The following is a 27,377-nucleotide window of genomic DNA, read 5'->3' as shown; positions in this document are numbered from 1 at the left end:
CACACAGTTATACTCTGTGACAACTTCACTAGAGAATTTTCTTTCTATCCTGAACAGGGGTCTCCAAACCACAGGCCGTGGACTGGTACCGGTCGGTGGCCTGTTAGAGACTGGGCCGCACAGCAGGAGGTGAGCAGTGGGCGAGCGAGCGAGCAAAGCTTCATCTGCCACGCCCCATCTTTCCCCATCATTCACATTACTGCCTGAACCATCCCCCACCCATCCATGGAAAAATTGTCTTCCACGAAACTGGTCCCTGGTGCCAAAATGTTTGGGGACCACTGATCCTGAACATTGGAGGCAATACTATGGTTCCAAGTAAAATAATAGCTTCCACTTTTGATAAGGAGACATACCTTTGGTAAAAAGTTCAACTGAACTAGTAGGATGCGTCTTACAGGTCTGGTCTGGATTCTTGGGTCAGCTGTCTACTACTGCTGTCATCATCATTTTTTTTTTTTTAAGATGTTGGGGGTAGGAGTTTATTAATTAATTTATTTATTTTTGCTGTGTTGGGTCTTCGTTTTTGTGCGAGGGCTTTCTCTAGTTGTGGCAAGCTGGGGCCACTCTTCATCGCGGTGCGCGGGCCTCTCACTATCGCGGCCTCTCTTGTTGCAGAGCACACGCTCCAGACGTGCAGGCTCAGTAGTTGTGGCTCACGGGCCTAGTTGCTCCGCGGCATGTGGGATCCTCCCAGACCAGGGCTTGAACCCGTGTCCCCTGCATTAGCAGGCAGATTCTCAACCACTGCGCCATCAGGGAAGCCCTGTCATCATCATTTTATGCTGATGTCACTTGGGGTTATCAGCCCTTTCTATAGACCTGATCAGGGCAGAGGCCCTTCTTAAAGGAAATATGAAGTCAAAAGTCAATTCCCTTCAGTTTTACTGAGATTGAGCTACTTAGGACGACCTATTACGGGGCCTTTCTTCTAAGTTGGAGCAGTCCTTTCCCATATGCATAATCTCTTGGTTGCAAGTTCTGGGGTATCTGATCTTCATCCAAAGATAGATTGCTGTGATAAGCTTCAGAAACAAACAGAGTATCCTTTTAATAATTCAATTAAACTTTACAATAATGTAACATACCAAGAAGGAGCTGTCTGGGAAGTGAGTCTTAAGCAGTAAACACAGACCTCAATGAACAAAACTAGAATTTAATATCCACTGAAACATAATCTTTTTTTCTAAAATTACCCTAATTTCTACCAAATACAGCCAAATTAAGACCAATTTTTTTTGCAACATAAGTCTGGTTTCAAGCTTGGCCTGATTATTTACATACATGTAATCGATCACAAAGGCTATTTTATTTTATTTTATTTTTTTGGTCACACCACACAGCTTGCGGGATCTTAGTTCCCCAACCAGGGATCGAACCCGGGTCCCTGCAGTGAAAGCACCGAGTTCTTACCACTGGACTGCCAGGGAATTCACAAAGGCTATTTTAAATTAGCTGTGTTGGAATTTTTCATAAGATACCTCAGATTGAACTTTTAAGAAGCCTCTCAAGACTGGGAAAGCTATGCCAAGGACTTGCCGTCAGATTCTGCCTGTGATATCTACAGATTTGGGTGAATTCCTCTCTTCTCGGTTTCCCTAACATATCTTGAGATTCCTGCACCAGTAAGGAGGTGGCCTTTCTTGTTCAACTGTTAAGGCTATTGGGAACTTAAGAGTGTCCAATTTCTAGAGGGATCAGGTAGAGAGAAAAGGTAAATGTTCCGATTCTGCTTACAAATGTATAATTTACCAAATTGCTGTTAAGTCATGATTAGCTTAAGGGGAATGTTTTCCTTACATTTGGAAAACATAGATTAAAAGCCAGCAGTATTTCAGACCAACAAAACATTAAAAATTATAACCATATTAATCAGATCACTCAGTCCTATGTAACTAATCCTTTTTGTTAACAGTTTTATGAAGCCATCGGGTTTTCCATTAGAATTCTTTAATTTCTTACTCAGTTCAGCAGTATGATCTGAAAGTTATCAGAAATCTGGACTTGTCAGAAAGTCCTTTCTATGAATCTTCTTGAAGATGAAGCATTTTTGCAAAAGCACTAGTGTAAAACAATAACTGTCCATAAATGACAAAAGACTTAAAAAGGCACAAAGATCTGATTACATTGCAATGACAAAGAAATCTGATTATTTTTGTGACATACAATATTAAAGGAATATAACATTATATCAGGACATATTTAAACCTTAGAAATTTCATATAATTTCTAGAAAATTTATATTAATGCCATTTTACCTATGAAATATAACCTAAGGATGATTATTACCACTCATTTGACAATGTTTCTCATGTAATTTAACATTCCAAGTAATCCTAAATTAGTTTAATATCTCTCTCTCAGATGCCTCAGAGGTCCTTGGAAACATCCCAAAGTTAGCTGGAGGTCAAAGGAACTTCAATTAGAATTTGATATTTGGGAAGTTTGTCAAAAATATTTTTTAAAAAATTTAAAACACTGGGTGAAATAGAATCATGGGTCACTGTGAAACAACACTTACTCACTTAACCAAAGTGATAGTAAATGATTTCAAAGGCAAATACAGAAAGTTACAACGGGTCACTTAAAAGGTGAAGAAACTTACAGTCTGTTATCAAAAGCAGCTCAATATTCCAAGAAAACTTTGTACTCTTAACACAGGGGAAACAAATTCTAGTTGTGCGCCATTTTATCTTTAATATTAAAATTTACTTAATCAATTAAATGTACTCTAATTTTAGTCAGTCCTGACCACACATGGAATTCCCTTCTAAAGACTCTTTTTTTCTTATAAACCTTGTACACTTCCTATATTCATATTAATTTGTCCCTTATTTTCTTTCCCATTTAGAAATAATGAGGGACTTCCCTGGTAGCCCAGTGGTTAAGACTCCATGCTTCCACCACAGGGGGCACAGTTTTGATCCCTGGTCAGGGAACTAAGATCCCACATGCTGCATGACGTGGCCAAAAAAAACAAAGTAAAATAAATATTAAAAATTAAAGAAAAAAGAAATAATCACCTTTAGGACAAAATTATTCTCTTTTCCCTTAATAAAATGCATTTCCATTCCTAATACCTTCTTTTCCCTCACATACAAAGATGTTTTCCTTATTAATTTTTAGTAGTTTTAATTACATATATTAATTAGAATTCTTAACCTTTAAAAACCTTAGTTTCTAGTGAAAACTTAAAAGGAAACAGTTATGAACTGTCTTTTACATTAGCATTCTATCCATACTCATGTTTCTCTTCAGGTCATATAAATCTTTTGCCTTTTACATTGGCATTCTGTAGACTGGCAAACATAAATAGTACTTATTGTTTCAAAAAACACATGCTTTCTGATAGAAAATATCTTGGTGTGGCACCAAAAATATTTATTAATAATCCTAAATATCTTTAGCTTTCTGTAAAAAGAAGCCTACATTCAGTAATTAATGTTCCAGTATCTTATTTTATTTGGAAGTGACCTAGATATTTAATAAACTTCCATCATTTAACTTAATTTAGCAAAACTCTAAAGCTTCAAGCTACCAAAAATCTGGAGAGACTTTTCTTTTTTTTTTTTTAACAAACACTGGTGAAGAAGGATAATATGTCAAGTCAGAAATATTTTCTCAATGACATTTTATATAGAGATTTTTTTTCCTCTTAAGTTTTTATTTTCTCTTAGATAATTCTATCATTTCAAGACTTACCACTTATTCTTTTTTTTAAATTTAATTTAATTTATTTTTTCTACAGCAGGTTATTAGTTATCTATTTTGGAGAAATTATTTTTAAGTAGACATTCCTAAAACATAATTATTCCTAAAGAGTTTACCTAAAAACTCTCATTTCATTTACATTTAATTTACTTATAAAAATTTCATTATATCAAGTTATTTTTCTTGATGAGAAATTTTTGTAACAGAAATAATAAGATCCCTCACAGATACAGAGAACAAACTAGTGGTTACCAACGGAGAGGGGGAAGGGGGAGGGGCAAGATAGGGATAGAGGGTTAAGAAGTAAAAACTACTATGTACAAAATAAATAAGCTACAAGGATATATTGCACAGCACAGGGAATATAGTAAATATTTTATAATAACTATAAATGGAGTATATCCTTTAAAACTTGTGATTTACTATATTGTACACCTGAAATTTACATTATATTATAAATCAACAATACCTCAATAAAAAAAGAAAAAACAGAAAGGAAGAAATAAGATCTTTTTTGACTTTCAGTAAACCTAGGTATAATAAAAGTATTAATGTTGATGCCTCTAAAGACATGTCTATGTTAATTAAACCAAGCTTAAACTAACTTTTTAAATTTTTTTAAATATAAATTTATTTATTTATTTTTGGCTGCGTTGGGTCTTCGTTGCTACGCGCGGGCTTTCTCTAGTTGCAGTGAGCAGGGGTTACTCTTCATTGCGGTGCGCGGGCTTCTCATTGCGGTAGCTTCTCTTGTTGCCGGGTGCGGGCCCTAGGTGCGCAGACTTCAGTAGTTGTGGCACGTGGGCTCAGTAGCTGTGGCTCACGGGCTCTAGAGCACAGGCTCAGTAGTTGTGGTGCATGGGCTTAGTTGCTCCTTGGCATGTGGGATCTTCCTGGACCAGGGATCAAACTCGTGTACCCTGCGTTGGCAGGCAGATTCTTAACTACTGCACCACCAGGGAAGTTCCTTAAACTAAATTTAATACCAGATAATAATTTAATACTGAATATTTTGCAGATCACATGAACCTGAAATTAATTTGGGTTAGTTTCTTTTCTATTTCTTTCTTTCTTTTTTTTTTTGGATTTTTTTCACATTAGTTTTTAATTGAATCATATTAATGACAAAATAAATATGTGCTTGTTTTTTTATTAGTTTATTTTATATCTTTTCTATTTCTGAGAATTTAAATAAGTGCTTAATTTCCTTTCAGCCAATTAAACAGAGTTCCCTTACAAATTAATTTTGATAATACCATCCAAAGGAAAAGACATATATTTGTAATGCACACATAGACATATAGACAGACACAATCTCATAGCTTCATTTTAAAGCTTAGTCATGAATCAGGTCTTATAATATAAAACTCACTAGTTTATAAATAACAGTTGGAATAAGTTAAGTTTAAAACGGTCTCTTTTCTCTTTTTTTCCCTCAGTCTGAGGAATTGGAAATGGTGTAGATAAGAGGAAGATAAAATTTCCTGAGAGCCGTGGTAGAATATTTACATCTCAAAGGCACAGGTAGAGAAAAGCAAGTTTTTTCTAGACGCACGTGTTCCCTTAGGGTCAGAATTCTGAAAAGATGTTTTATCAAGTCAGCAACCCAGTTTTGGGGAACTATAACTAAAGGTGGTCTAAATTTGTAGTATCCTACAAGGCTATTTTTAGGAACTGAACTTTTGTTTGTCATGCCGGCCAATTAAAATACTGCATCTTCTTTGACAGAAATATACACTCTCTCTCTCTCTCTCTCACACACACACACACACACACACACACACACACACACACACACACACACACACACACACACACGACAGATGTCAAACCGATTCCAAAAGGTTTAAAGCCAAACCAATTCCAAAAGCAACCTTAGGCTCATACTTTTATCAAACCCAATCCCTCCCCCAATACCCAGCAATGGGCCTAGGAGGGCATCAATATACAAACCTAAAAGTTTTTGGCCTACACCATTGTGCTGGTTGTTTACCGGTAGATGTCTTCTAATCCAAAAACCATTCCTTCACCGCAAGCCTGGAATATTGCCTACGCTGATGCTTGGTCAAAAAAGGAATTCCCCAGTTGGATCTCCTGGCCAAAACAGCCTCAGCTGCCGGATCTGCTAAGGGAAGACTGCACTGGCAGAGGGCCACAGACCACAGGCACTAACTTCAGAGGAACCTGAGAGGTCCCTTCATGGTCGCCAAATGATAACCTAGCAAAAGGGCTCATGAGCCCACCATGTAGAAAGCCAAACTCTGAAAGCAGGTGTTGCAGCAAAATAAGAGTTTATTGCAGGGCACCAAGCAAGGGAGTGGGAGACAAGCCTCAGATCCACTCCCACTTGGTCTTTGAGTTAGGGGTTATTAAAGGGGAAGGAAAAGAAGCTGGGATTAGTCATTTTATGATATTTCTTAATCATAATTTTGGGAGTCAGGATGCCAAAGGTTTATGTGTCTCTGGTCTGGTGGTCCATGACCCAGGGGTCTGTTAGCTCATCTTGCCTTGAAGAAACAACCTGAGTCTGTACATTAATGATATTATCGACAACAGCAATTTTAGTCATCTGACTCTGGGTGATAAGTGTTTAGTTTGCACAGGATAGAGGCCAGAGGGGATAAGATGGGGAATAGTTTTGGACAGAGAGGTTAATCATAAACTCAGAAGGGGGACTCAGTTTTAGGGGGATTCAGTTTCATTAGCCACTGTTCTAGCGTACAAGACCAGGAGATCATTTTGAGTTGTTGTTGATGATAATAAATATAATAGTAATAATATTAACAATAATCTATTGAGAACCTAGGGTACTAGCTCCTGTGTTATACACTCTGTCTACATTTTCTCTCAGTAAGGGAGGAATTATTCTCCCCATTTTAGAGAGGAGAAAACTGAGGCTCAGTTTTTCACAGGTCTTATAGATTCTTCTCACTAGATTCTTCTGACTTCAAGCCTGAGCGTGCTGAAGCTGTGGCTACCTGCAGGGATGCTATAAATGGAATTCCGTTTCTGAGTGGGAGGTTGCACTAGATAATTTCAGAGAGTCCTTCCAACTCTCAAATTTAGACTAGCTTCAACTAGCACTTTTAAGCACCAACTAAATGCCAGGTGCTATGCAACATTCTCTCCAGGATGCGTGTGGTCACTGGTCTAACTCTTAAGGTGCTTCTGGGCCATTTCACCTGCTCCTAATCCCCCTTGGCATCTGCAGCGACCACCCCACTCACCCTCCATGCAGATAAGAACTCAGTTCACCTGGATATTTGTACACACACCCATCTCTGCTGTTTGAGTTCATGTGTGGTAGGGTGGCTGGGTCATCTGGGTGCAGTCCTTGGCACCAAGCTGTCTGCAACCTACCCCATGCCACCCCCAGACAGAGCCTGCCAATTCACTCTCCAAGTCTGGCCAGCCAGGCAATGATGTGGAGAACACAAAATCCGGAAGTAGGGGAGGGGCAGCCTCATGCCCTAGAGAGGCCAGAGGAACTGCAGGATATGCTTAATGATCTTGAACTGCAGACTTCACTCTACTGCTCCTGCCTGGCCTCCTGAGAGTCTGGGAAGCAGAAATCAGAGGGCCCTGGGGACGAGGGCAGGTCCATGGTCACTTAGAGGATCCTGCCAAGCATGAAATCAGGCCCAAGTCCAAGTGACTCCCCTCTAGGCTCCTATAATCAGACCTTTTCTTTTTGTACATTTTCCTAACATTTAAGGTTTTCAATACTAACAGAAACAGTAACAAAAACAAAATGCACAGCATGTGCATTTCTACACTCAGGAATCCGGGCAGCCGTGTTGCATGTAGAAGAATCATGGTGAGGGTACCTGGTTCTTATTTCACTTTGTGTTACATTATCTTGTTTGCTTTCTCCTTGAGTATTTCCAGGATGTCGATCACCTATCCATAGTCCAAGACATGCAGTTGATTTATTGCTTGTAAACTTCCAGGTGTTAGCAGGAGTCAGTGTAGTGCAAACATCTCTCACCAAGGAGTCAATCCCCACACCCAGTGAAGAACAAACGCCATGGCCCCTGCCTTGAAAAAGCAGCAGTAAACAGGTAATTAGCAATGATTTACGTTGGGAGCCGCAAGGAGGGACTCTAGGAAGGTCAGGGAAAGCTTCCTGGAGGAGATGATGCTTGAAGCAAAAGAACAGATTTCAGGAAAGAGCTTGAGAACACTTCACTCCTTCAGATTCTTTCTGCCAGTCTATTCAGTCTTCCATATTTTGGGGTCTCAAACTGCTTTCCAGAGCTTGTGAGAGGGAAGGGTAATTTCCTTCCAATTTAGAAGGAGGTAAATCAGAGAATGGCTAAGGGACTACCCAATTTCTTTCAAATTTAAGAATGACCAAAGGGTGCCCAGCTAGGGCTAGACGTTTGAATACACAGCACAAAGGCAATATAGGATAGACCCTGCCCTTGGGAAACTTGTTATTACTGGGAGATATGGTATGTAAATGAAAATCAAAAATAATTGCAAAGGTGTTATATAAATAATTCAGTTCCCAGCTACTTATCCAGGACTTGCTATCTGCAAGGTGTTCTGTGAGGCACAGGGTAAAGGAAGGGAGTTAGAAATATAGGTAAATATAGTCCCAGCCCTTTCTTAAGGAAGAACCCACAGTTTAATTGGCTGCAGGAGAGGCAGGGTGGCAGGAACAGGAAGCTAACACTTGGTTAAATGTAATAGCTGACACTATGAAGACTGGAGGGTGAAAGGAGTGGAGGGGGCTTGCTGGAATTTGGGGGCTGGATAGAATTTTGCTGAGAAAGCTTCCTGGAGGAGGTGGACAATGTGATTCTGGAAAACAGAGGAGATAGAGACAGAGAAGAAAGAGCACATAAGCAAAACCTTTTCACATACTTGCCTTTCCTGATTCAGTAATCACCTCTTCCATGAAGCCTTCCCAGGCATAATTAGACACTGCCCACCCCCCCTCCAGGCTCTCAAAGCATGCCTATTACAAAATGTACCTTACTGCTTGTTTCCTTATCTGTTTTTCTCCGATCAAGGGCCCCACACCACCAAAGGAAGGAAGGAAGGAAGGAAGGAAGGAAGGGAGGGAGGGAGGGAGGGAGGAAGGGAGAGAGGAAGGAAGGGAGGGAGGAAGGAAGGAAGGGAGGGAGGGAGGGAAGAAGGGAAGGCCTTTCACTATAAGGTGACTGGGTGCTGCATTCACAGGGGGGTGTCTCACTTTGTTTTTGTTTACTTATTTTTACTTTTTACTATTTTATTGAAGTATAACTCACATACAGTGAAAGGCACAAATCATAAGCATACAGCCCAATGAATATTTACATGTTTACAGCTGTGTAACCACCACCCAGATCAAGTTATAGAATGCTTTTAGCATTCCAGACATGGTAGGCTTCCTCACTGACCTGAGTCACTGCCACTGGGGCCCGAGGATCTGAACCAGTAGGGTGATGTAACTGGGAAGCACCATCCAAGAAAATTATGAAAGAATTTCAGGAATTTGGGCTGGAAAAGCCAAGTGTGGCAGGGGTGGAGTGGTGGTGGGTGAGATCACTATGTGTGTGAAGGGCTAACACGCACAAAGCAATAGTCTTGTCCTGTGGGTGGCAGTGGGGAGCCACAGGGAGAAGCATTTCAGTTCCACATAAAACCTTTCCTACAACCAGAGCTGAACCACATTGGAGGCAGCCCCCCAGGAAATGATAAGTAAGGTCTCCATCAGTAAGAGGTGTCAGTCAAGAACAATACTGACAAGCATTTATCAGCAATGATGGGGTGGGGATACGGGACTGAACTGGAGACGGCTCCTTCCAACTCTGAAGCTTCTATGGTTCTGGAATTCTTTGAGTGGCAGAGAGGACTCAAACATTTGCAGTTATTACTTAGTTTTGCTTTTTCCCCCCAGAGGATAACTTTTTACTTAATTGCAAGTACTGTGCAGGCCCATCATTATCACCACTGAATAAGTAACTGTTGTCACCTATAGACCAACTGAGCCAGAGGGACACTGGGGCTCTCCTCCCTGGTGTTCACAACCTAGGGGAATGGAGCAGATGCTAGGGTGCCACTGTGAGGGGGGAGGGTACCTGCAAGAGAAGCTGGTTGCCCCACCACATGCCAAGCTGTCATGGGGACACCCACCTACCTATCTCCTCAGCCCTTTCAGCCCTGGTCCCCTTGGTGGGCAAGTGGTCATGATGTCATGGCTCCTGCTACTACTAGGACACTTGGGCAGAGTGACCCTGAAGGACCTTTCTGCTCTGCTTCCAGGTGTCAGCACAGGAAAGGTGTCTGGCAGCCTCATGAGCAGGACTACACGGGACCCAACAGCCCCGTGGCCATTTGGGGGGAGTAACAGCCTGTGTCAGCTGCAGGATCCTGGAAGGACTCCCAGTCTGGAATATAACACCCTCCCACTCCACCCTCCATCCAGCTTTTTCCAGCAACAAAAAAACAAACAAACAAAAAAAAGCAATTTTCTTCAGAACTCTTTTTTTTTTTTCTTTTCCTAGAGGGTTATTTCAGAATTCCTTCAAGTCACTGCCCTGCTCTTCCCGCCCTCTCCTCACCCCTCCCCCAACTAGGAAGAAGGGAGAGAGATGGAGTCTGGAAGAACGTCTACATCTTCCTCCATCCCGCACCTGTACAGGGCGCCAATGTGATGCGGCAGGTGAAGACCGGCTCTCAGGCCCTTCTGTGGAGCTGAGAGTGATTACCTTTCTGGTGAAAGCCATGAATACTCTACCAAGAAAAAAACGTATGTATGAAATTTTGCCTTCTATTCCAGGGTAAGATGGGATGCTGTCAGACCTAAAGTCCATCAGTGAAGCCCCTAGGTTTAAGGGGGGAGGGCTCGGTGTTTCCTTTACCGCCAAACCACAGGCCAGATCGGTGTCTGGGGAGGGTTTGCAGCTGCCCCGAAGGAGAAGCGCTGGAAGATCCTGCTCCCAAGCCTCTCGGTGTACTTACAGGACGTCTCAGGCTCTCAGTTTGCCCAGCTCTAAAATGGGCGTCCAGGCCCTCCAACCCTAGGGGGCTGGATAAAAAGGCTGGAGAGACGCGGAGCTGGGTGGGAGCGGGGGTGGCGGTGAAGAGCGGCTCCCGGTTGGTCTCCCGAGGCCGGGGGAGGGTGGAAACGTGAGTTCAGGAAGGAGGGGAGGCCGGCGCCTGGCACCGCACGAGGAAGGCGCTGGCCCGGACGCGGTGCCCACGGGCGGCCCAGGCGCCCCCGGTGCTCCCTGGGCCCGAGGGCGGGGCCCCTCGCCGGGCGGCCCCTCCCCGCCCCTCCCGCCCCTCCCCCGGCCCTGGCCTCCCCAGCCCTGCTGGCTCTCCCGCGGGCGAAGCCGCACTCGGCACCGCGCGCGCCCTGACCGGCAGCCGCCAGCCGGGACCATGGGCTGCGACGTCCGCGTGTCAGGGCTGCTCCGCCGCAACCTGCAGCCCACGCTTACCTACTGGAGCGTCTTCTTCAGCTTCGGCCTGTGCATCGCCTTCCTGGGGCCCACGCTGCTGGACCTGCGCTGCCAGACGCACAGCTCGCTGCCCCAGATCTCCTGGGTCTTCTTCTCGCAGCAGCTCTGCCTCCTGCTGGGCAGCGCCCTCGGGGGCGTCTTCAAGAGGACGTGAGTGCCCGGTCCGCGCGCCCGAGGGCCGCAGCCCCCCGACCCTTCCGACCCTTCCCACCACGCTCGTCTCTGCCCCCGCGGGGCTCGGGCCGCCGGTTGTCCCTGCCTTCTGGAAGGCAGCGACCACCCCTCCCCGCTACGCTAGCCATGCGCAGCCTTAGCTGGAGGGCTGCCTCCCTCCCCCACCCCAGCTCTCCCCGCAAAACTCTCTCTAGAGACTGAAGGTGACTTCTGGATTGTTTATTCGCCTTCGCTCGCCCCTGTGAGGGCATAGACTCAGCTCTCACCCCTCTTCTCCCGCCCACACCCCGAGGGAGAGGGGTGAGGCAGCTTGCAGAGGTGGGAGGGTCGCCCTCTTGCACGGCAGACCTGAGGTTTGTCTGCAGCCCCTGCTGCCGGGGGTGGGCGACGGAATTGGAAGTGAGGTGGCAGGAGAGGGAGTGTCACCTCAGGGGCCGTGCCCAGTGCCAGAGCTGGCTGCGGCTGGACAGAGTGCCCTGGGGTGTGCTCCACTCAGATCCTCAGCTCCAAATCAGCTGACACAGGGGGTCCCTTCCCCTGGGCGGCCACGGGGCAGGTGGGTCCTGTGTGGTCCTGCTCCTGAGGGAGCCAGGGTTCCTGCATGGGCCCCTGGAGGTGGCCCCCTTCTGCCTCTGAGACAAACAGGACCTTAGCACTTGGGTTCACGTAGGGGAGGCACAGGGTGACTCACCCATAGCTTAGTGAGGTGACACTCCAGCTCTGGTGCCAGGATCCCCCTCCGCTTTCCCCCACCCCATGTTACTCCTCCCTGGCCTCTGCCTGGCATGGCCCCCAGAGATGCCCCTTTGGATACCGTTGCAGAGCCTCAGTCTCCCGGCTCAAATTCGACAGGGCCACCTCCACAGAGCCCTTTGGAAAGGCAGTAGGATTCACTCTCCTAGTGCAACTGGGAGAGCAGACCCAAAGCAGGGGCTAGATGACTTGCAAGTCAGAGGCTGCTGGAGGTTTCCCTAGTCCTGGCTTCTGGCTGGGTGGTTTCCTGGACTGCATGGACTCAAGCGAGCAGACGCCTGGGAACAAAACCACAGTTGAAGCCTCTAGGGAGCCATTCTGCACCAAGGGCTCTGCCCTTTGGCTCACTGCTAGAGGTATCTGTGAGGTGGGTTTCCCCCTCCACCTCACTTCTGGAGCTGATGGAGAGGAGCGTAGGTGTCTATACATATAGACCCCACATTAAGCCACCCAACTGACAAAGCATCAGTTAGGGAGTGATTATCCCCACTACCAAAATCCTCGTGGAAACCCAAGTGTCCTCTTGAGAAGCAAGTCTCCTTGTGTACGATAGTGTTTCTGTGGGTTTTGTACAGGATTGCATGCATAGGGGACTCCGAAAATCTTAAGAAAAAGCTCCAGATCCTTTCTAATTCTGCCTAGAGGTTTAATTAGAAATCAGTCAGGGTATTTTTCTGGTTTTGTTTTCAAGTATTTTGACTTACAAAAGCTCCCTTACCTGGAACTTTTTAGGAGCCTGTGTAGTGCAAAGAACAGGAAAGGGAATGAGGATCATTCTAAATGGCAGGTTGGCACATCAGGCTTTGTGAAAACAGCAGAGATACACAACAAGCTGGACCAGCTCTTCCTTACTTGCTTTGTGCCTCCCTCAGGGCTCCTTACTCAACGAGGGGCTCTGAACAGGCAGTGGAAAGGGTCTTGCCTCAGGAAACTGGCTCACAGAAAAGAATGATCACGGTAGCAATAATAACTAGCTTTATTGAGTGTTTAGGCGATGCCAGGCACTGCTCTTACTTAGTACCTCACTTGTATCAATTCATTTAACCTTCACAGCAACCCTGCAGAGTAGTGCTATTGTCTCCATTTTGTGCATAGGGAAGCTGAAGCACAAGGAGGTTGAGAAACTTGCCCCAGGTCACACAGCTATTAAGCTAGTGAGGATATGAACCCGCACATTTGTGTCTAGAACAAGATACTTTGGAAATCCCTCTTGCTTTTTCATAGTAGTCAGCTTCAGCTCTGAAGTGTACAAGTTATAACCCATACTCACCAGGCAAAGGCATGGCACGAGTATCCCTGTGTGTACTCATGGGCTGAGTATTCCTGAGCTGACACTCCTGGGAAGGAAACTATGGGCCTCTGGGGCTTCCGGCTGGGATCTGAGGGGTGGGGGTAGGGTGGAGTAGGGGGAGTAGTCCCATCAGTGGTTCAGGTTTCAATTCTGAACCTCAGTCCTCCCACCGAAAGACAAAATGTCTTAAAGAACCTCTTCCCTTGGTTAAGAGCAAAGTAGCCTTCAGTGGAAATAGAGGGACATCACGGGGGTGGCCTGTGTGTGGACAGGAGTCGTCACCCAGCTAGGGCTGGACAGCTTATCGCAATCCTCCATCCCCCAAAGCAAACAGAACCTCCACCAGCCCTGAAACCAGCCTCTAAAGCTTGATTCCTCGGGGCTTCACAAGTTAAAATGCTAATACCACTGCTAGTGCTTTCAGCTTCCGTGATTACTGCTGGTGCAGCTAGTCTGGTACTGCGGGAGGAGGGTTGGTTTAACAAATAGGGACGGGAGGGCCAGCTGTTGCGCGGGAGTGGGGAGAATTGCAGGATGACACACACCAGGCAGAGGAGAGTCAGGGGAGCATTCTTTCTCTAGGGTTCCTGCTCAAGTCCTGCCTACTCCTTGGCCCAGACTGAGTTCCAGGGCTGAGCAGAGTTTCTGGATGCCTCCAAAGGGACACGCATTAGAGGGACTGGGTGTAGAGAGCCTTGATGTTAGAGTGGGTGCAGAGGAGGGCAGGAGCCCTCCACTCAGGATGGGACCAGCTCCCTCTCTCTCTTCTGACATTGACAGAGATCTTGAAGGAGGCCACCACATGCAGGCCAAGAGGGAGCAGGGTGCAATTAGGGCCAGAAAAACGTGGACTAGACCTTCCTTAGAAAAACTTTGCTTATCGAGAGCAGGAAGCCTTTCAGAGAAGAGACAAACCCAAAGCCACCTGGTTGGCAGGGTGTATAGATATGTGGTTTGTCAGATAGGAAAGAGGAGGGGTATTTAGACAAAAGGTTAGGGTTTTGTTCCTGGTTTCATGGGGACCTGTTTAACCACCCTGGGCAGGTTGGGAGACCCCTTTATCTCAAAGGCATCAGGGCAGATAAATGGCTTTCAGAGTTTCCCCAGCCTTTTCCCAGCCTCACCTGGGCCTCTCCTCTGCACACATGCTCTTAAAGGAAGACTTGAGTTATTCTCTTTGCTATATTAACTGTGTCTTTCTCTACCTTTCTTTTTTTCTCAATTTCCTGCAGCCCTGCCTTCCCAATGCCCACCTCTGACTCTCTCCTGCCCACTGCATGAAACCCAATCTCCATGCAGTGTTCCCCAGGCCACTATCTGACCTACTTCCCCAGGATGCTGGCCCCCTGTGGTTCTGGGATCACAATACAAAAGCCAGTTCCCTTCTCTGAGCCAGACCCGGGTTAGTCTCCCGTCTAGAAAGCGTCTGCCTCTCCCTCCAGCAGCTTGTCCACCTTTCAGCATGTAGCAAACGTGGGCTGAAGGTCTCCCAGGGGTCTAACACCAGACATGGTTCTTGCTTAAAAATCCATCTCTTCATGGGAGGTAGCATCTGACCCAGCAATTTCACTCCTAGGTATATTCCTCAAAGAACCGAAAACATGTCCACACAAAAACTTATACAGGGGCTTCCCTGGTGGCGCAGTGGTTGAGAGTCCGCCTGCTGATGCAGGGGACACGGGATCGTGCCCCGGTCCGGGAAGATCCCACATGCCGCGGAGCGGCTGGACCTGTGAGCCATGGCCGCTGAGCCTGCGCGTCCGGAGCCTGTGCTCCACGACGGGAGAGGCCCGCGTACCACAAAAACAAACAAAAAAACCTTATACATAAATGTTCATAGCAGCATTATTCATAATAGCCAAAAAGTGGAAACAAACCAAATGTTCATCAACGGATGGATGGACAAACAAAATGTGGTCTCTCCACACAATGGAATATTATTCAGCCATAAAAACGAATGAAGTACTGACTCATGCTATAACATGGGTAAACCTTGACAATGTTATGCTAAGTGAAAGAAGCCATTCACAAAAGACCACATACTGTTATGGTGTCATTTATGTGAAAGGTCAGAGTAGGAAAATCTATAGAGGTAGAAAGTAGATGAGTAGTTTCCTAGGGCTGAGGGTAGGGTGCAGAGAGGAATGGGGAGTGACTGCTAATGGGGAAAGGATTTCTTTTGGGGGTGATGTAAATGCTCTAAATTTAGATTGTGGTGATGGGTTCATAACTCTGAATACACTAAAAAAAACCCATTGAGTTGTACACTTTGAATAGATTAATTTTATGGTATATAAATTCTATTTCACTTTTTTTAATTAAAAAAATCTCAAAACTCATCCCACCCTTTAATTCACTCATTTAACAATCATCTCTTGAGCCAGACCCTGTTTTGGGGGTGAATATGACACAGGTCCCTACTCTAATGGAGCCTACATTCTGAAGGATCATTTTAGTGAAATGAAGGAAATAAGGCGGGGTAAGGATAGAGAGTTACAGAGTTGGGGGTTACTTTAGCTCAGTGGTCAGGGAAGGCCTCTCTGAGCTGACACCTGAATGACAGGAGAGAGCCATGCAAGCAAAGAACGTGGGGAGAGGTGTTCCAGGCAGACACTGGAACTGCAAGTTTAACCAGTGTGTAAGGAGCACTCCCTGTGGGTCCAGCACCCATTGAGCCAGGGAACGTCGTCATGCAAGGGTGCTCCCCTGATCTGAGTCTAACAGGGATCCCCCCAAAGACAGGCTTCCTTGCTCCTCCTTCTGGGTCCCCCCAGCCTTAACAAAGGGTGTCAAACAAGCTGGGGTGTCAGTGTGGGGGGACCCAGTTAGAGGGGGACCTTTCCGCCTGCCCCTCCCTCAGTCTGTCACCCCTTCCCTCTCGCCCTGGCTTGCGCTGCAGTCTCCAGCCTGCCCTCACTCCCAGGGGGTGTCCTGTCCCCTGGTTCCTGTCCCGGGCCCCGCTCCTCTCTTGGGAGACTGCCGGACCCTTTTGGGGTGGAGGGGAGCTGGGGATGCCTCTGACCCCTCCTGGTTCTGCATTCTGTCCCTTTCCCTGGTCCTTCAGGGAAGGAGATTATCCAGAGTGGACAGGGGGAATCCCTTGAGGTAAAAATGTGAGGAGCATGTGAGTGCTGCCCTGGGGTCGCTCACCCCGGTGGCACGGGGCTGGCCCTCAGCAGCATTATTCCCCACCCCTGGGCAGCAGAGGGCTGGACAGCTGGCTGACATCTTACTGTTTTGCTCAAGCCCTTCCCCTGCTTTGGAGCCTAGCAGCCCCTCCTATTATCACAGAACCAGGAAGGCCAGAGCAGGCACCCATGGCAGGACAAGGTGATCACGTGTGCCCTCTGGGTAAGGCAGAGCACCGGGGCTGACAGGTCCGCAGTGTGCTCAAGGTCACACAGCCTGCTGGTGGGGCAGGCACCTGGCTCCCTGCTCTCCCTTGCCCGTTTGCACCTTCCGTGTGGAGCCGTTAATAATAACTAACACACCATTGTAAAGCAATTATACTCCAATAAAGATGAAAAAAAAAAAAAGTAACCTGGACGTTTCTCAGGCTTCCCAAGGAAGGGTTCCCTAGACTGTCTTGGGGGAGTGGGGCCCTTCCTCTCATTGGCCTGAATTAACGTCAGAACCCAGGGCCAGGGGAGGGACGTTCCACGACACCGCGCTGGCCTTTTCCTGGATTGGGAGTCAGAAACTGGGTCCCCACTCAGCATTACTCGCTCTCTTCCCTGTCTGGACCGGCTTCCTGATCTCTTCCTGATCCACTGGGGGGGCTCATGTTCTAGTGGCTACAGCTGTTTGCCATTGCTTCCTAAGACCAAGGCTCTGAAGAATCTGGCCTCGTGCTCCCTGGCTGCTCCCCTCTCCAGCTTGGCTGGGTCCGTGGCCCAGCATCAGCCTTTTTACACACACACGCACGTGCACACTCCTCCATGGGAAAGCAGCATGGCATAGGGAACAGCAAGTCAGAAGCCCTGGGTTTGGGTCAAGGATCTGTCTGCTACTTTCTTAGCCCTTCTCAGCCTCAGTTTACTCGTGGGTCACACGAGGCACAATTGCAAGGTCTACCTCACAGCGTTGTCACGTACACCAAATGTCTTGGACCCTGTAAACAAGTGTTCGTTGTTTTCGTGTACCCTGTAATGTTAGTTCTCCTTTCTTTTCCCACACCTTCCCACAGCTCTTGCCTATCTCAGTTCACTGACCCCAGGTCCCGTGCCCTCAGGACTGTGCTACAGGACTGGTTAACCACTGTCATCCAGGTTTTTCAGGGCAATAATGATAATGTATTAATTCTTCAAGAGAGCATTTTTGTACCTGGGGTGTCGGTGCTTTACCGCCAAGTGGTGAGTGAGGTTGTGGCAGTGTCAGGCCCATGTAGCAGCTCAGTGGGGGGAACACTTGAGGGAGATGGGGACCCTCTTGCTATCCCTGAAGTCAGGCCACCCAGGAGGCTGCCTAGTCGATCTTGTGCAGGGAAAGGAAGGGGAAAGAGAGAGCTATTCTGAGAGGCCTGTCGATTGTATCAGCCTGCAGAGGTGTGGGCATCACCTCTGTGCCAGCACCAATGAGACAGGCCACCAGGTAGCAGGAAGCAGAAGCGCCATGAAGCTCGGTGAGCAGTCCAGGCTGTCGGTGCTGGAGGCCGGCAGAGCAGGGACGCTTGGGGAGCGGGAAGGGGGTGCTGGGAGGGACCTGAACAGCCCTCTCCACAACACGAGCCTCTTGTTCTCCTTCCAGTGGCCGGGGTGAAGTGAGTCTCCCCTGCCCCCTCACACACAGCTCTGAGCTGGGAACAGACAGGGGTCATGATTGGTAATCTCCAATCAGCAGATCAGCCTGGAAACAAGAAAATGAGAAAATAAAGAACTGCTGCTACCAGCAGAGCCCTTCTCATAAAGGATTTCATCAAAGATGGGGCGAGATGAAAAGCTGAGAGCCAACAGGGTCAGAGGCAAGAACCTCTGGGAAAAGACAGACTGGGGGGTCTCTTGGGGCCTCTCCCTTTTCCTCGGTGAGCTGGAAACTCAGGTCTTCTTGTCACAGAAATACCAACACTCCCACCTCCACAGCTCCAGGTCCGGCAGCCAGACGGAGGCACCTGGGGCTGTCTACCTTCTCATAATCTGAGACACTTTCCTCTACAACCTCTCCCTTCCAGAAGCTGCCTGCTGCCCACTCTCCTTCCCCCCACGTTAGCCTTTCAGACTGGCCCCGGAAAATACGAGGCTTCCTTCCTTTCTCCGAGAGTCTGCTTACTGGGCGGAGTGGACCCGAGAGACCGGACAGAGCCTTAGGCCTCCACCCATGTGTTCACTCATCCATTCACTCCCTCAGCCTGCTGCTGTGGGCTCCTCTGGGGAAGGTCACCACTCAGACACCTCTCAGTGGGGCCTCCCTTCTGGACACTTGCCAGGCACAGAGTCCAACAGCTCTGCCCATAGAGGGGTCACCAGTTACCCCAAATACCTCGGCTGTGGGCTTCGGTTCGGGCAGCTCAGGCCTGGTGCCTGCAGAGGGCCTTGGCGTGTTCCGTTCCTGTGTGGGGAGGGCAGTGCAGCCCGGCTCAGCAGCTCTCCCCAGCCCCCCTCCAGGCTCACGCATGTGGCACGGCTCCCTGGAGGCGCTCAAAGCCATTCCCCTCACACCTTCCATGAGAGAGATGGATATAGCTTTGCATATAATTGTTTATAAGCAAACAATCTAAAGTTTAAGTAAATGATACAAATTCACTTCTGAGTCCAAAATTAGCAGTTACGCTTTGTGAAGTGTCCATTAACACAGTTCTCACAGGCACCCCGTGTGGTAGGGATCGTTATCTGGGCAGACTCAAGACATCTTGCCCACGACCCGTAGCTAACAAGTGACAGAGCTTCTGCCACAGCTCCCTTTGCCCTTGGACCAGAGGCGGGGGGAAGCGTCTCGTCTTCCCCGGGGGCCACCCAGTGAGTGGAGGATGGGGTGGGGGGGGTCTTCCTTCGAAGGGCTCCGGCCCCCCTCCACTGACCACACCCTCCGCTACTGCAGCCTGGCCCAGTCGTTATGGGCCCTCTTCACCTCTTCTCTGGCCATCTCCCTGGTGTTCGCCGCCATCCCCTTCTGCCGAGACGTGAAGGTGCTGGCCTCGGTCATGGCGCTGGCGGGCCTGGCCATGGGCTGCATCGACACCGTGGCCAACATGCAGCTGGTGAGGATCTACCAGAAGGACTCGGCGGTCTTCCTCCAGGTGAGCCCCCAGCAGGCGTGGGGCTGGGGGCGAGCAGGGCACAGGGGAGCTCCCTCAGCCCTCTCCCTCGGGCCAGGCATCTCCTCCCCGAGACCAGGACGGTGACCCAGAGAGAGTAGCAGGGTCGAGTTCAGTGTGACCGCTTCCAGCTGGACCATACTGGGCCGTTATCTCTGGACTGAGGTCTCTTCATCTCTAAAATGGAGTGATGATCCTGGCCTGCAGGTGGTCAGAGGAATCTAAGTGCTAATGAGAAAAGGTTCTTTGTAAGTTGGAAAGGGCGTGATGGAAGGACTTGGTGTTTTCTCTCATCTCCTCCTCTCCCTGTGTTTCTTCTTCCTTCCTTCTCCCAGTTACCCAGGATTCCAGTCCAGCCCTTCCCTTTATTAAGCCCCCTTCCCTTTGGGGTGTTAACTGGTGGATGGTAACTTGGGAACAGCCCCCAGCTGGTGGTTAAGCTTTGGGAAAGAAGAGAGAGGGAGCGCTTGGCCACTGTCACCAAGTTATCCCAGGCAGGAAGGTGGTGACAGGAGCTTCACTCCTCACCTCTCTTGCCTCCCACCCTACTGCTCCCAGACAGGGGCTCCCCAGATGGGACACAAGGTGGGGGGCAGGCAAAGCCTGAGCCATGCCTCCACCCACCCCGATTCTCTTCCCTTCCCAGGTTCTCCATTTCTTTGTGGGCTTTGGTGCACTGCTGAGCCCCCTTATCGCTGACCCCTTTCTGTCTGAGGCCAACTGCTTGCCTACCAATAGAACAGCCAACGCCACCTCCGGCAGCCACCTGCTCCATGCCTCCAGGGTCCTGGCCCACCACCATACTGGGGCCCAGCCTTGGTCCAACCAGACGCTGACCCCACAGGACGGGGCAGGGGCCCGCGTGTCCTACGCCTTCTGGATCATGGCCCTGATCAATGTGAGTGCCACTGGGGCAGGACTGGGTGGGGACTAGTGGACAGTCACCCATACCAGTCCATACCAGCTCCCAGTACAGATTCTTCTGTTTCTGAGAAACGTACTAGGGCTGAGATATGCCTTCAGGAAGGCAAGAAGAGGGGAGGACTGACCCCCGGGGATTCATCTGAACACAGGGGGTTGCAGGAGATCACCTCTAAGGTCCTTCAGTTGTGACATCCTGGGATTGCGATTCTCAAGGGAGATGAAACAGTGAGCAGGTTTAGTGCAATGAGACCAGGGTCAACTTCCAAGTCATCAGAGGTTCCCTGGGGAACCAGCTCTTTTCCTCCAAGGCCAGATGATGTAGACCCTGGGACAGAGCGCTGCAGGACATACCAGGCTCTTCTCCAGGGTCCTCAGTCACTGGTGGGATTCTCCTGTGCCTGCTGTGAGGTGGGCCCCCGTGGAGGCTGAAGGATAGACAAGATGACCTCCAAGGGACCCTGCCTGCCAAGGCTGCCCTGGTGGGAGCAGGACAGGGAGACCACGTCACTGTGTCTGGGTCAGATACCAAGGCCCTCTGCACCCCAGCTCTCATCCTCCCCTGCTAAGTCAGGACTGACTCTGGTCTCTGGCTGGAAACCTCCTCTGCTGCCCTGCGGCCCAGGTTAGCCCAGGCTGGGGCCAGAGGGAGAGGTGGGACACGCTGCCCGCCAGCTCCTCCCCAGCTTGGGAAGAATGGTCGTGAACACCAGGGGTGCGCACTGGGGTGAGGCGTATTGCAGGTGGCCATCCACCTGGCTACGGGATGGAGGTGTCACATGGCTTGTCACCCCAACTTGGAGTCTGTCTTCGCTCTAGGCAGACTTGTTACCTAGCCCTCCTGAGGCAGGCAGGCTGGGCCTCAGAGTGATGCTCTACACGTAGCATCGAAAGAGGCCGTGGAGGGCACCCAGTCCCACTTAAACAGCAGGGCAGGGGTGTCCCACCATCACTGGCTCAAGGGTCTGATGAGGGGCTAGTAAGAGGCTTGGCCAGGCTGGAACCCTGACCCCCAGCACAAGCCCCTAACAGCTGCCCTATAGTCACTGCTCATGTTCCCTTCTCTTTTGTAACTTTCCCTGTACGAGATTCTTCACTGGGGGCTCTGAAAGACATACCCCTCTCCCTCTGCTCCTTTTCCTTTCTGCCCATACCCATCATTGTTTTGGAAACAATGCGGCTTTGGGCCTGTGCCCTCCACAGGGGACCTACGAAGGCAAAGAGCACTGTCCGTACAATGTCAAGGCTGAGACTCTGGGACCAGGAAGCCGGAAGGTCCAGGCAGCTTAAGCGTGAGGTCTGCCTTCTCTTGCCCCATGGGGTGCAGAGTGGAGGCACTTTGTTTGCTGCAGGATTTCCTGACTTTTTCCATTGGTTTGTGTCTGAAGATAAACAGCCCACCCCAGAAGAGAATGGGCTGTGCATGCACGTGGGCAAACACATTCACACAGGCCAGCCCACCTGGCATTCTCTGACTTTTAAGGTAGAGCCCACCTTCCCCGAATGGGCTTCTTATAAAGATCCGGTGTGTTCCTGCCAGCAACGTCAGCCCATCCTCTGTGAAGTCCTTCCTGCCACCCACCTCCCTGGAGAGCCCAACCTGCGTGAGCACACCTCTTTTACAGCTGTTTCCCCTTGGCCTTCCCCCAGGCATTCTGCTACCACAGGCCTCTTCATGTGGGTTTCCTGTTTCTCCCATCAGACTGGAGGGAGGGCTTCACCTCCCTCATCAGACCCAGGACTCCTGAGAGCAGGGGCTGTCCTGTCCATTCAGACCAGATTTATGGCTCTAATGCTGCTGGGGTGTGTCTGACTTATTTATAAGTGGAGGGAGGCTCCCAAGGTGCCCACAGGGAGGTGTCAGCACAGGGGTGGCATTCAGGTGACTTGGGAAAATGTCTATGCGAGCCAGCCTTCCTCCGGGCGATGGGGAGGCTTCCCCAGGGCAGCACTAGGCAGGGGCTGGCAGCCCCCTGATGTCCGTCTACCAGGCCAGCTTCGCCTGCGAGCCCAGAGGAGCCCATTAGCCCCTGGGACACTTCCACAGTTCCCTGGGCTTCCCCTCCTTCTGAAGCAAAAGGAGCTGGGATGAAGTTGCAGCAGGAAGGGCAGAGGTTAGAGTTGATGAAGAGCTCCCTGGCAGCGAGGTGGTTAGACACAGGCAAGGCACCTGAGGGAGGTGGTGAAGGCTTCTCCGGGCAACCTCAGGAACAGGAGACATTTCCCATTACTCTGGGGAGTTCATAAAACTGAAGCGGCTTAACATAAATATCAGTGAACATGACACTGGGCTCTGCACGTGAGTTGCTCACAGCATGCATTTTTCAATCCAAAGGAGTCCCTGTCTCTGTTTTCCCTGAGGATAGCCTCTGTACCTTCCTAAGGTATAACATCACCCAGAACAGCCCCTGACATGGAGATGGCACTGGTCAGAATCAGGTTGCCCGGGCGCCAGTCTAGCGCTGCCTCAAGTCAGCTGTGTGACCGTCTCTTCCAGTTGTAACAGTTTTGACTAAGTAATAACTTTAAGCCTCAGTTGCCCCACCTGGAAAATGGGGTTAATGATTTTCCCCCAGCACGTTTTACAGAACTGTGATGAACAAAAGCCAAACTTCTTTGTAAAGCATCACACGCTCTACCAGCATGAATGAGTGTGAGGGGCCCTGCTCCAGCCCTGCTCAGGACAAGGGTGTTAGAAAGGAGTTTAGCACCTCCTGTGCCAGCAGAGGCCCGGTGTGAGTCCAAGCTTTGCATGTGACAAGTACCTGTCTTTTCAGGGAAATGACTGTGGTTAAAGTCGGGCAGCAATTACACCAAGCCTGCCCAGGTGTAATTGCACCTGGCTGCATTTCCCAGGTGGGCACCCTGGGAAAAGAGCTGTCTTCTCCCAGGACTGTGCAGACATTCGCCACACAGCCACGTGGAGGTGTATGCAGCAGGCCAGGCACGGGAAATGGGGACCCTCACGGGAACAGGGCTCTCCTGACCCTCTGCCCACCCCCAGCTCCCGGTGCCCATGGCTGTGCTGTATCTGCTGTCCAAAGAGCGGCTGCTGACCTGCTGCCCTCAGAGGAGGCCCCTACTCCTGTCTGCAGATGAGCTCACCCTGGAGACGCAGCCTCCTGAGAAGGAAGACACTTCCTCGCTGCCCCCTAAGTTTCACCCAGGTGGGGGCTCTAATGAACTCTCAGGCTCATGGCCCCATACCGAGGCTTCCCTGGTAAGCCCTCCCACCCAGAGGGAGAATGTAGATCACAGGTGAGAATGGTTGGGGAAGAACCCTTGGCACTGCTGGTCTCGGGAGGCAGGAGATGGAACAAACTGGCCAAGAGGATGAGGAAGGCAGACTTCTGGCTCCAGCCTGCATTCTACCTAACCCCTCCTGTGTGACCCTGGGCGAGTTACCTGACCTCTCTGAGCCTTGCTTCCAACAGCTCTGTGAGATGGACAGGGGCTGTTCCTAATAGACAGTTGGAAGCTGGAGAAGGTGGGAGGCAGTAAGTGGTCTCCCCTCTGCCAGGGCTCTCCTGACCGCCGGCCACCGTCCCTGGGTGCGCAGAGGAAGGGAGCAGGAGCTGAGACCTGTCCCTGCTCTTCTCGTATGTCATCCAGGGCACGAGGACCTGTTCCGCTGCTGCCAGAGGAAGAACTTCAAAGGAGTCCCTTCTTCTTTCTTCGCCATCCACATCACAGCCGCCCTGGTCCTGTTCATGACCGACGGCTTGACGGTGAGCCTGCCCTCAGACGGTGTCCCTTATTGGGCACCCCCTTGCGCCCCCTGAGCCTCAAGTCTGGGGATGGTAAGAGAAAGGAGGAACGTCAAGGTTTCCTAGAGACCTCACCTGTACTACAGTGGGCCCCAAAATTTAAACCAAGCACAAGTCCCAGGGGAGAGTCTCTCCAGAATTGAATACAGCCCCTTGGAACTGTGGTCTCCTGTCTCATTCAGTTGTTTTTATTTTCATGAACTCTGTGGATAGGGGCCTCTGGTTTGTTACTGAGTGTAGGCTCCCCACATTTTTTAAAGGGGCAGTGCCCTCTTTCCCCAGGTAGAGGTCATGCCATATAAACTCTAGGGCACTCTGCTTCCTGGAATACATTCGAAGCCTGGGCTTCTCAAGCCACGTGGTAAACAAACTACAGGTGGGATCTGGGCCCAGCTATTCGGTCCACTCGTGACCTCTGTTACTCTGTTCAGTGCCTTTCTCCAGGAATCTCTAAGGATTAGGACAGTTTTGAATGGCTGATTGATTAACTGGTTGCCATATGAGGGACTCTCCAAAGAAAAGGCCCTAAAAACCTAGATGACCTGGTGGAAAGTACTCGTGACGGTACTGGTTGACTTCCAACTCTCAGTGTGACCTTGGGCAATTCACTTCCCTCTGCCCTCTCATCTGTAAAATGAGATGCCTAGACACACCTTTTTTTCAGCTGTAGCACCCTTCCTTCAACAAAAAACCTTCTGTGGAATCCTCATAAATAAGGCATGTAGTGGAACTCTGCTCTGGTTGAAGGGGGGAGCAGAGCCTGCATGACCAGACCCTTCGGGACTCCCGTGGGGACCCAGAGACACCTTCCTGGATCCCCTAGCTCCTGCAGGCACCGTCCGTAAGCTGTGGTGCCCAGGTTCCACTCTCAGCTCAGGCCTGTGTGTGCCGCGTGGTCTCGGCTCCAAGCCCACCCCTAAGCCTCTGGCAGCAGGACCAGTCCCTGCCGGCCCACACCACACCTGCCCCAGCTAGGCCTCCTCTGCGGGGGTATGCTGCAGGTGTGCTCAGCAGGACCTGTCTCCCCACAGGGGGCATACTCCGCCTTTGTGTACAGCTATGCAGTAGAGAAACCGCTGTCTGTGGGACACAAGGTGGCCGGTTACCTCCCCAGCCTCTTCTGGGGCTTCATCACTCTGGGTCGGCTCATCTCCATTCCCATCTCCTCAAGAGTGAAGCCAGCTACCATGGTTTTCGTCAATGTGGTAAGTGGCCTCCTTTCACTTTTTGGAGACCCAGAAGAACCATTCACTCCTGGCCCCAGCACTGCCCCAGGACATTTGTTCGGAACTGGACTCTGACAGCAGGTGAGAAATGTAGAAGTAGAGGGAGGAGAGGAGAGGAGAGAGATGCTGGTGGGGAAGGGATGGAAATCCAAGGGGTGGAGCCTATTCGTGCGATCTTGGAAAAGTCCTTTGCTCTCTGTGGGCCTCTGATTTTGCACCCATGGAAGAAAGGGGCTGTAGGAGACGATCAGTGCTGTGTCTGGAGCAGATCCCAGCTGACAGCCTGCAAGGAGTAGAGAGAAGCAGGTGCTGGCCTTGATCCTCCCTTGTTCACCTTGGTGCCCAGCTGGTCAGAGCCCTATGGCCAGTGGAGGGCAGGGATCCCTTGGCCTTCAGAATCACCATCTCTGGGCTGGGGCCTGGGAATTTACATCTTGCAGCTCTCCCAGATGATTCTTTTTTTTTTTTTTTTTTTTTGGTGGTACGTGGGCCTCTCACTGCTGTGGCCTCTCCCGTTGCGGAGCACAGGCTCCGGACGTGCAGGCTCAGCGGCCATGGCTCACGGGCCCAGCCGCTCCGCGGCATGTGGGATCTTCCCGGATCGGGTCACGAACCCGTGTCCCCTGCATCGGCAGGCAGACTCTCAACCACTGCACCACCAGGGAAGCCCTCCCAGATGATTCTTAAGTAGCCAGACTGGCATATAGGATGGCCTTCAAGGAACTGGTCTTCTCCGGAGGCAGGAGGTCTGGGCCTGAGAAGTGGGTTAAGACTTTTACCCTCATGTGTGTCCATGCCACCATCTATGACAAAGAGGTCCAGATTACAGATTCCTGTAAGGTTGCCTAGCCCAACCTCCGACCAGGGATTGAATCACCTCTGTAATATCCCTTCCAAAGGGTCCACAGTCTGTCTAAACACCCCCGAGTGACTGGAAACTCGCCACCTTTCCAGGAAGTCCAATCCACTGTCGGAAAGTACTTCCTTGAATTGAGTTTCTAGTGGAGAGAAGGTTGGGAACTATGTAGAGGCCACAGAGGTCAAAGATCATGAGCCCCAAGAAAGGCCCTTGGATTTGGCCTTGTGCTCGTTGATGACTTTCAAGAAAGAAATTTCTGTTCAGTGTAGATGGGAGGTGGGGGGAGCGGGTAGAAGCCAAACTCAGGAGGTTGAGGGTGGGAATCCCCTGGCAGTGCAGTGGTTCTACTGCAGGGGGCACGGGTTTGATCCCTGGTGGGTTCGATCCCTGGTGGCCTGGGAACTAGGATCCCACAAGCCGCACAGGGGAAGCCAAAAAAAAAAAAAAAAAGAGGTTGAGGGTAAGAAGGAAGTGGAGGTGTGAGAATTGCAAATACGTCTGTGAAGGGAGTCTTGCTTGACAGGAGTCAGGTGGTATGAGCGTGTTTGTAGGCAGAGGAGAAAGGCAGGAAGCCTGTAAGGCGGAGGCCTGTGAGGTTAGCACGTCAGAGAGTAAGTGAATGAAGAAGGCCAGGGGAGAGGGGACGGGGTCGAAGGACAGAGGCGAAGGAAGGGCTAAGCTTAGTAAGAAGAGGGCCCCTGTTCTGTGGAGCTGGGGTGATGGTGACGTGATGCAGGCAGAAAGACTCCTGAGGTCCGTGAGGTGGAGAAGAGTGAGGGTACAGGGGCTGCTGGTGGCCAGACTCTCTAGCACACGAGGCCAGCTGCTTAGAGAGAAGACAGTGGGCATGACTCTGGGTTGGTGAGAAAAGGAAGTCTGAAGCCTCCACATGAGTTAGGCACTGATGATAAACTCACCCGGGGTGCTGGTTTCTAAAAAGGAAAATCAGATTTCTGGGTCCAGCTCAGACT

The 27,377-nt window shown here is 50.0% G+C and overlaps 1 protein-coding gene across 1 annotated transcript in view; it reads left to right on the top strand.

Moving 5' to 3' along the window:
• The first annotated feature begins 11,070 nt into the window (after positions 1–11,070).
• MFSD4A (major facilitator superfamily domain containing 4A) overlaps positions 11,071–27,377 on the top strand; it is a 28,775-nt gene continuing 12,468 nt past the window's right edge. Inside the window, exons 1-6 of the mRNA XM_059996013.1 lie at positions 11,071–11,315; positions 19,417–19,615; positions 20,280–20,531; positions 23,559–23,721; positions 24,167–24,282; positions 25,353–25,526. Of these exons, the coding sequence (XP_059851996.1) occupies positions 11,086–11,315; positions 19,417–19,615; positions 20,280–20,531; positions 23,559–23,721; positions 24,167–24,282; positions 25,353–25,526 (1,134 nt within the window). The 5' untranslated portion in view covers positions 11,071–11,085. The remainder of the gene's footprint in view (positions 11,316–19,416; positions 19,616–20,279; positions 20,532–23,558; positions 23,722–24,166; positions 24,283–25,352; positions 25,527–27,377) is intronic.

This window comes from Delphinus delphis, chromosome 1, assembly GCF_949987515.2.
Source record: "Delphinus delphis chromosome 1, mDelDel1.2, whole genome shotgun sequence".
NCBI lineage: Eukaryota > Metazoa > Chordata > Mammalia > Artiodactyla > Delphinidae > Delphinus > Delphinus delphis.
The sequence above is the reverse complement of the archived record's forward strand: the minus strand, read 5'-3'. Positions and strand labels throughout refer to the sequence as shown.